Source organism: Lipotes vexillifer, unplaced genomic scaffold (assembly GCF_000442215.2).
Source record: "Lipotes vexillifer unplaced genomic scaffold, Lipotes_vexillifer_v1.1 scaffold371, whole genome shotgun sequence".
Classification (NCBI taxonomy): domain Eukaryota; kingdom Metazoa; phylum Chordata; class Mammalia; order Artiodactyla; family Lipotidae; genus Lipotes; species Lipotes vexillifer.
In genome coordinates this window covers 3,271,651-3,280,189 of record NW_006786304.1, presented here as the reverse complement: position 1 = coordinate 3,280,189, position 8,539 = coordinate 3,271,651, and the positions used below count along the sequence as shown (strand labels likewise).

Genomic DNA, 8,539 nt, shown 5'->3' with positions numbered 1-8,539 from the left:
CCGCCCCGGTCTCCGCCCCACACTGACGCCCTCCTGCTCTCTTCCGTCTCCGCAGGCCCAGCTGGTGGTTCTGTGCCTTCCCCTACAGTTTTCTCATCTTCGTCTATGACGAAATCCGCAAACTCATCCTGCGCAGGAACCCCGGGGGTGAGGGGCTAACTGGGTACAGGGGGGAGGCTGCGGGGACGGGACGGGGCAGCTGGAAGGGGAGGCGAGAGAGCGCTGTGTGACTGATACTAACCTCACTCTCTGTTTCCCCCCAACCCCTCCCTCCTGCGTCGTCTCTCCACCCTCTTTGCAACTCTTCTCTTCCTGGCTCTCTGGGCCTCCTCCTTTCTGTGTCTTTCCCCGTGTCTCTATCCCTTTTGGTTTCTTTCTGTGCCGCTGTCTGTCTGTCTGTCTCTGCTTGTGCTTCTCTCCGTGCCCGTCTCCCTCTCTTCTCTGTTTCTTTCCTCCGTTGTCTCTCCAGGTTGGGTGGAGAAGGAAACCTACTACTGACCTCAACCCCACCACATCGCCCGTCTCTTCCCTGCCCCTCAAGCCCAGGACAGCCCACTCCGGTCCCCCTCATTTTGTATTCTGGGGGGAGGGGCCCTCTCTCCCCTTGGCCCCGCCCCCTCAAGTTATCTCCCGCCTCCCTCCCCCTCTTCCCCCTCTGGCTGGCTTCTCTCCCCGCCCCTGCCCCGCCCCGCCCCCTGCCTCTCTCCTCTCTTTTGTGTGTGTCTGTTCCTCTCCGTCTCCTCAACCCTGCCACCCAGCCCCCTCCCTGGGCTCTTTTTTTACTCCCCCTCAACCCCTGGCTGACGCCGTCTCTGGTTCTGGACAATTATCAAATATATCAGTGGGGACAGAGAAGCCGCGTGTGTGTGTCTTGCTTGCTTTGTGGACCCGGGGTGTGGGCAGGACGGTGTTCCCTGTGCTGGCACCCGTGGCTGGGTGATTCATAGAACCCCAGGAATTTAGCCTGGCATGAGCTTGGGAGTCATGGAATCTCAAAGTCATCAAATCATGGAGTTGTAGCCCCACAAGGGTTAGAGTGAGAGCACCTTGAATTCGCCAGGAGATGGGATCATGGGATCAGAGCAGGGGAGAGGAAGGGAATCAGACTCTGGATCCTCTCATATTGGAGAGGTACCCGGGGAGGCGATGATGCTAATGGTTCATTGAACTCCCACCCTGTGCTCTGCCCTCTTCTAAGCACTCTGTGTGTATTAGCTCACTCAATCCTCACAAGGCACGGAGAGGAAAAGTGACCTGCCCAAGGTCACACAGCTGAGAGGTGACAAATCTGGGATTTGAACCTAGGCTGTGCAAGCTCTAAGTCACTATGCTCTTCTCTCTCTTTTTGTTGAGATAAACTTTCATACAGTGACGTGCACAAGTCTCAAGGGCACAGCTCAACGATTTAAAAAATTACTTCCATGTAGCCACTAGCCATAAAGTTCTCTCGTGCCCCTTTTCCAGTCAGCCCCCCTCCAGAGGTAACTGCTGACCTGCTTTCTGTCACCATCGTTTAGTTGTACCAGTTCTTGGACTTTGTAGAAATGCAGTCTTACAGCATGCTGTCTCATGTGTCTGGCTTCCTGTCCTCCACACCACGTCTATGAGAGTCATCCACAGTGTTCCATGTATCAGTAGGCTGCTCTTTTTCATTGCTGTGGAGTTTTCCACTGTGTGACCATTACACGATTTGTTGATCCATTTTCTTGTTGATGGACATTTGCTGTTTCCACTTTGGAAGCCTCTAGGAAGAGGAACATTCTAGTAATATCCTCTGATGACACATGTGTGCATCTCTGTTGGGTACATGCCTAGGAATGGAATTGCTGATTGGGGGATAGACAGTGTTTATCTTTAATAGAAATAGCCACACCCTTTCCAAAGCTCTTGTGTCATCTGCATTCCAACAGTGTATCAAAGTTACAGTTGCTCCACATCCACGTCAACACTTGCTATTGTCAGTCTTTTGAATTTTAGCCCTTCTGGTTGGGCAGCTCTACCACTTCCCTCAAGGCAGCCTTTCTAACACAGCCCAGAGATTGGAGTGAGAGGAAGGCCTGGGGCTGGTCCCGGGCCTACCTGCCTCCCAGCACAGGTGTCTGGGTGGTCGGGATGCTGAGAGTCCACATGAGTGTGAGTGTGTGCACATGCCCACTGCACAAGACAACGCTGAGGAGGAGTGCCTGAATCTGAGGGGCAAGGCAGTCAGAAGGCAGCGGCCATGTGTGCCAGAAACGCCTGTGATGCCCAGGGCAGAGCCCAGTCCGGTAGGGGTTACGTGAGCCTGGACCTCTCCTGGGGAGGCCAGAGAAACTATTCATCAGGTGCAGGGTAAGAAACTCCCATAGACAGGTGGGCAATCTGAGGCCCAGAGAGGGCAGGGACTTCCTTGAGGTCACACAGCAGAAAAATAACCCAGGTTTCTGATTGTCTGTGCTAATATCCTCCTACCCTCCCAGCTCCACTTCCTCCAGGGGTCCAAGAGGCAGGAAGGAGGCCTCAGGTGGAGGGACCACAGGGCCAGGGCCCATCTCTCATAATCTTTTCAGGCACCCCCTTATCTCCCACCATCCCCCTAATTCAGGGCCCACTTGCCATAGGTCCCTTCTCCCCCAATCTCCCCTCATCCCCCTGTCTCATGGATCTTCCCATCTCTCACAGTATCTCCGTCTTAGGGCCCCTTCTCCCACAATCTCTGTTTCAAGGGGCTCCTCCCCCACATTGCCCCTACGCCAAGGCCCCTCAGAATCCCCTGATTCAAAGTTCCCGTCCTGCCCCCTCAGAGGGTTCCTCTCCAACAGTGTCCTTGCCTCTGGACTCCACCATCCATGGCCCATGCCTTTTGACACCTCCAGGACTTTGCCTGTTATGTCTTCTGCTCAGAGCACGTACTGGCGGGTTATGAGTGAAATCACTTTTATTCGTGTTCCTATGAGAAAACCCCAAAGCCCTCATAACGAAAGTCAAACCCCAATTTCCCCAGGTCGGCCCTGGAAGAAGGCAGCTGGACCTCTGCTTCCAACTCTCTGCTCCCCAAGATTCATCTTCCTCTTGGGGGCTCTTCTGGTTACCCCTGCTGCTCCCATCACTTTGAACTCAGGTGCTGCTACCCCATTAATGCTCTGGGCTAACTGTGGACTCACAGCACCCCCCTTGATTTCCTGAAGCCCAGCTCGACCCAAGTGGGATACCTGAACAAGCTTCTACTAAAAGCCTGGGGCTGACAAAGAGGAAGTGAACGGTAACTAGCCAACCTGATGTTCAACGTATGGCTCATTCGGTTTCAGCTTGGGACCCCCTTGCCACGTGCACACAGGTGGCCTCCCTCCTATTGCTACACCAGCCCCTTCAAGAGGGTCATCTTCCCCACCTTGTGGGGATGCCCTCCAGCAGGCCTCAAAGCCCAAACCCAAAAGGAATGTGATCCTTGGAAGACAGAGTTGGAGTTAAGAGTCACCTGGATCTCCCAGGTGAGTATTCTCCTTCAGCTCCACCCAACCTTGGAAAATGAGGTCCTCAGTCTGTGTAAGGGAGCCCAGGCTTCCCAATACTTCCACACACATTTCTTGAGGCATGCTGGTGCACCCTTCTTTCTCACAACTCACTCAGGGGCAGGGCAAAGACTGAGAGAACTATGGCTGTGAGAGCTAGGGGAAAGAAAGGTCCATGTCTCAGATGCCAGCCACTCTTTGGGACATCCAAGGGGCCAGCAGCCCCTAGTAAGTTACTGCTAAGTTTGAGAAGACTGAACTCTAGAAATAATCATAACAGTCATGATACTGAAGTGGCAATAACATGGACTACGATTTATTGAGCAGTTATAAAATATCAAGACTCTTTCAAGCACTTTACATGGACCATTCAACCCCATCTCAACCCCATGAGTGTGGTACAATTACAGGGACGAACAAAATCGGACTACAGGTTGGATCTGTTTCTTTTACTTTAACCTTTGCTTCTCATTTGCTTTTGTTCACTAAAAGGATACTGTCTATACATAATGGCCTGCCTCGGGAACCCTGCCCCTCTGCTTGAATGTTAAACCAAAGTGCCTTTGTTCAGGGAAACATCCTGACCCTGTCCACCTGTGAATGGCTGCAAGAAAGAAGAAATTAACACATCCACTCCTGGCCATGCCAGGAGATATTTGCAAGACTTATGGCCTTTTTACTTCACTTCCTCACCTCCTCCCCTTCTCTGTTCTATAAAAGAAACTGGCATCCAGACCCCAGTCAGATGGTCTTTTTGAGATATTAGTCTGCCATCTTCTCAGTCTGCAGGCTTTCCGAATAAAGTCGCTATTCCTTGCCTCAACACCTCTTCTCCTGATTTATTGGCCTGTCCTGCGGCGAGCAGAGCGAGCTTGGGCTTGGTAACAGTACCCCAGGTTCTTCACTGTCCAGTTGAGGACACCAAGGTTCAGGGAGGTGATGAGGTCAACATCGCCTGAATTTTGACCTCTGACCCCAGGATCCCAGCTCTTTTCGTTATAACAACTCCGTCTTTTAAAAATTCTCACCCCTTCGATAAAACTAGAAGAAAATAAAATGATAAAATGAAAAAAAATCTCAATCCTTTCCTTTCCCCCACTTCCCTCCGTCCTATCCAAAGCAGGGGCATCCCTAGGTCCCTAACCCTAACCCATTCATCCTTGGGAGCCCAAGGGTTGTGGGGGGAGCTTTGCCCCCTACCTTAGATGCCCCCCGCTCCAGCAACCATGGCCCCATCACTAGCCTCTTGAAGAAGGAAGAAATAGATTCCCACAAATTCTCTACAGTCTCGCTATTCAAAATGTGGGCCAAGGACCAGAAGCATCAACATCACCTAGAAACTTGTTAGAAATGCAAATGAATGGTCTCACCCTAGATCTGCTGAGTCAGAACATCTGCGTGTTTTAGCAAGTGTTTTCTTTTATACCTTCTAGAGTCAGAATGACAGCTCTACACGGTCTCCATCGTACCCTGCACGGGGGAGTACACGTTTTCTGCCTTTAGAGCTCCGGCTTCTGACTTGAGAGCTCGCATAACGCCCTGACTCCTGACAACCCACCTTTCCCGACTCCACGCGTCCTGCTTCTGAAACTACAACTCCCACAATGCCCAGAGGCGTCCCTTTACGCGACTACATCTCCCAAGGTGTTTCGCGAGCCATACCACCATCATGGCGCCCACTCTCTCCGACCTCATCGGGACTACAACTCCCACAATGCTCGACGGCAAAACTGCCGCCCCCAGAGGCTCCAGGCCCGCGACACGTCCGCTCCCGCTCGGCTGGGTGAGGCCAGGCTCGGACGGGTCCCGCGGAGTGTGCAGGGCCCTGGCTTCGTTACAGCGGTTCTTCCCCTCATAGCACAGACATGGCGGCCGAGAAGGACCAGCAGAAGGATGCCGAGGTGGAAGGGCTGAGCGCCACGTGAGCAAGCTGGATCTAGCTCCCCTGACCGAGACCCGGGAGTCCTGGTCCCCCGCCCCTTCCTCCCTGGGGTCCTAGGAATCCTGGCCTCCAGACACATGAGTCTGGGCCCTTGGTGTCCTCTTCGAGGACTCTGGAGTCTGGGTCCTCAGCCCCTTTCTCCCCGGGGATCCAGGAGTCTGGGACCATATCTTCCCCAGAACCCCGGAGTCCGGACCCCCCTCGGTCCTCTTCTTGCTCAAGGGTCCGGGTTCCATCCCGGTCTATTGCTGACCTGGCCCCGCACCCACCAGGACCCTGCTGCCGAAACTGATTCCATCCGGCGCGGGCCGTGAGTGGCTGGAGCGGCGCCGTGCGACCATCCGGCCCTGGGGCCCCTTCGTGGACCAGCGGCGCTTCTCGCGGCCCCGCAACGTGGGCGAGCTGTGCCAGCGCCTCGTACGCAACGTGGAGTACTACCAGAGCAACTATGTGTTCGTGTTCCTGGGCCTCATCCTGTACTGTGTGTGAGTGCCTCTCCGGCCCGGCCCCGCGCCCACCAGGCTGCCCGGCCCGCACTGGCCGGCCCCGCCCTCAGCATTCGGCCCCTCCTCTCACTGGCCAGGCCCCGTCCCCATTGGGTAGTTCTGCCGGACCTTTTGACCGAAGGGCCAGGTCCCTACTCCCGCATCAGCCTGGCCAGGATTCAGTGTGACCAAATGTGACCTAGACTTCCCCGGCCCCAAGGACGTAGCCTGTCATCCGCCAGTGTAGAAGGTCAGGGCCTCCGTGTCGGGCCCAGTCCCAGCTGCCTGACGCATGCCTCCCTGCCCTCTTCCAGGGCGACATCCCCCATGCTGCTGGTGGCTCTGGCTGTCTTCTTTGGCGCCTGTTACATCCTCTATCTGCGCACGTTGCAGTCCAAGTTTGTGCTGATGGGTGAGAAATCCCCTGCCCTCCTCAAATCCTGGTCTCTTGGAATGCAGGCCTTTGACTCCAAACCTAAGTCCTTGTGAACCCAAGTCTGCCCAAGCCTAGATCTACACTAGATCCCCCAAACTCAATCCCTTAAAGTCTCAGACACACCGGATGCTTCCACCCACTCTCAGCCACCAAAATTGCTATTCCCCAAGCCCAGAAGATATCCCAGAACCCACCTCCACCTGCTCCTGTCCCTTAAACCTTCCCTCTCCCTCCTCCCTTACCTCCTGCCAAAGGCATCAGCTGTAGGTACCCACATTGGACACCAGGTGGCGACCTTACACTGGCCTATAGCTGTGCTCCCCTTTCCTGCTTCCTGGGGTGGAAGTGGAAAAATCTTGGAACTTCTCAGAGAGGGAAGCTGAGGCCTGTGGCTCATGTGGTCCCAGACTGGCACCAAGCACCACTGAGAAGAAAGAGGGGCCTGAGTCCCCAAGTAGGGGAAGCTCAAGGTTTGGAGGGGGGATAAGGGGGAATTGGGATCCGACAAACAGGTAGAGCTAAGACAGAATCCTTCAGAAGCCGGCCAGTTTTGTACATGACAAAGGTGGGCTGGGTGGAGGGGCATGTCGGGCAAGCCCAGGGCATAGAGGGAGCGCCCGGGGCATAGACATGATGTGGCTTCAGCCACTGCTGCCATCCCTTGTAAAAAATGACGAAGAACAATGATCCACGGGTTTCCATCCGAGGATACAGAGGACTGACTGTATTGTTTTGTGAAATCATCCAGGGACTTCCCTGGTGATCCAGTAGTTAAGACTCCAAGCTTCCAATGCAGGGGGCCCAGGTTCCATCCCTCGTCAGGGAACTAAGATCCCGCATGCCGCACAGTTTCTCGGTCAGCCACAAATCAAATCAAATTCTTGTGGAATAATATGCAGACTCAAAAGATACATCCACGGCCGGGGCTTCCCTGGTGGCGCAGTGGTTGAGAGTCCGCCTGCCGATGCAGGGGACAAGGGTTCGTGCCCTGGTCTGGGAAGATCCCACGTGCCGTGGAGCGGCTGGGCCCGTGAGCCATGGCTGCTGAGCCTGCACGTCCGGAGTCTGTGCTCCGCAATGGGAGAGGCCACAACAGTGAGAGGCCCGCGTACCACAAAAAATAAAAAAATAAAAAAATGATACATCCACGGGTCAGACTTGGCCCTTGGGCCACCAGTTGGAGACTCTAGGTCTACGGGAGTGCAGGTTGGAGCAGGAGAGCCATAGTCTGGGGAAAGGGATGCTGGGAGCTTCCTAGTAGAAGTGGGGTTGGAGGGTGGCGAGGGGGCTGAGGAAGGCCCCTTGTATTCCCACGGACAGTGGGTGGGGACATTGGAGACATGGGTGGGGCCCATGGACTTGGAGGGCCTTGGCACTAGGAGTTTAGATCCTGAGGCTCCTGGACAATCTGGTGTCTTGTGACACCAGATTGGTGGTGGTGGGGGGCGGGTATCAGGGGTTACTCTGGGAGAGGGCACAAGTATCAGAACAGCTGCCCCAATGCCGTCTGCCCCCAGGCCGAGAGGTGAGCCCAGCCCATCAGTATGCTCTGGCTGGGACCGTCTCCTTTCCCTTCTTCTGGCTGGCTGGCGCAGGCTCCGCCGTCTTCTGGGTCCTGGGTGAGTACAGGGTCTGGGTAGCACTGTGGGCAGTGGGGGCCAGGTGAGGCAGCCAGGCCCTGAACTGCCCGTTTTCCTGCAGGAGCCACCCTCGTGGTCATCGGCTCCCACGCCGCCTTCCATCAGGTGGAGGCCGTGGACGGCGTGGAGCTGCAAATGGAACCTGTGTGAGGCGGCTTCAAGGACCTGCCAGTCTCCCAGGCCAGCTCCCCTGTCCCCGTTCAACCCCGTCCTGCTCTGCTCTGCAGGTCTGGCCAAAGGCACCCTTCCCATTACAAGCCCAGGGAAGGACTCCAACTTTGGAAATAAAACTGTTAACAGTTGTTCAGCTAATATTCTCCCAGGGTCTTCTGGGGGTCTGTGCCGGGTGATGCTGGGATCCTGCAGAGGCCAAGAAGGTGGGGAGCGAGTGGGCCACGGGCATGATGGGAGGACGGTGGTGGACAGTAAACAAGATGGATAACAGCTATGATAGGACGGCCAGTGATGACAAGTTCTAAGGAGGAGAAAAGAGTATGCAGGGGCCCCCGAGACCACCCCCATATTCCGTGATTTGCTAGGAGGGC

The 8,539-nt window shown here is 55.2% G+C and overlaps 2 protein-coding genes across 3 annotated transcripts in view; both read left to right on the top strand.

The window, feature by feature from the left end:
* The window catches only part of ATP1A3 (ATPase Na+/K+ transporting subunit alpha 3), an 18,237-nt gene extending 17,382 nt beyond the window's left edge, over positions 1-855 (top strand). The window contains exons 21-22 of one of the 2 annotated variants that reach the window (XM_007458592.1): positions 56-147; positions 470-855. In XM_007458592.1, coding sequence (XP_007458654.1) covers positions 56-147; positions 470-498 — 121 coding nt within the window. In that variant the 3' untranslated portion in view covers positions 499-855. The remainder of the gene's footprint in view (positions 1-55; positions 148-469) is intronic. The other variant, XM_007458593.1, reaches the window with a different exon arrangement.
* A 4,409-nt stretch (positions 856-5,264) lies between these two features.
* On the top strand, positions 5,265-8,301 carry RABAC1 (Rab acceptor 1). The gene is made up of 5 exons (XM_007458591.1): positions 5,265-5,412; positions 5,706-5,918; positions 6,233-6,330; positions 7,872-7,973; positions 8,056-8,301. The coding sequence occupies exons 1-5, from the start codon at positions 5,357-5,359 to the stop codon at positions 8,142-8,144; spliced, it is 558 nt and encodes a 185-aa protein (XP_007458653.1). The 5' UTR covers positions 5,265-5,356; the 3' UTR covers positions 8,145-8,301.
* Positions 8,302-8,539: the final 238 nt, after the last annotated feature.

What these genes read in the sequence shown, in the direction of transcription:
- RABAC1 (XM_007458591.1), top strand. Translation starts at nt 5,357, where the DNA reads ATGGCGGCCGAGAAGGACCAGCAGAAGGATGCCGAGGTGGAAGGGCTG. An exon ending in GTGGAAGGGCTGAGCGCCAC is followed by an intron (nt 5,413 to 5,705) that starts GTGAGCAAGCTG and finishes CGCACCCACCAG; the next exon opens with GACCCTGCTGCCGAAACTGA. An exon ending in GGCCTCATCCTGTACTGTGT is followed by an intron (nt 5,919 to 6,232) that starts GTGAGTGCCTCT and finishes GCCCTCTTCCAG; the next exon opens with GGCGACATCCCCCATGCTGC.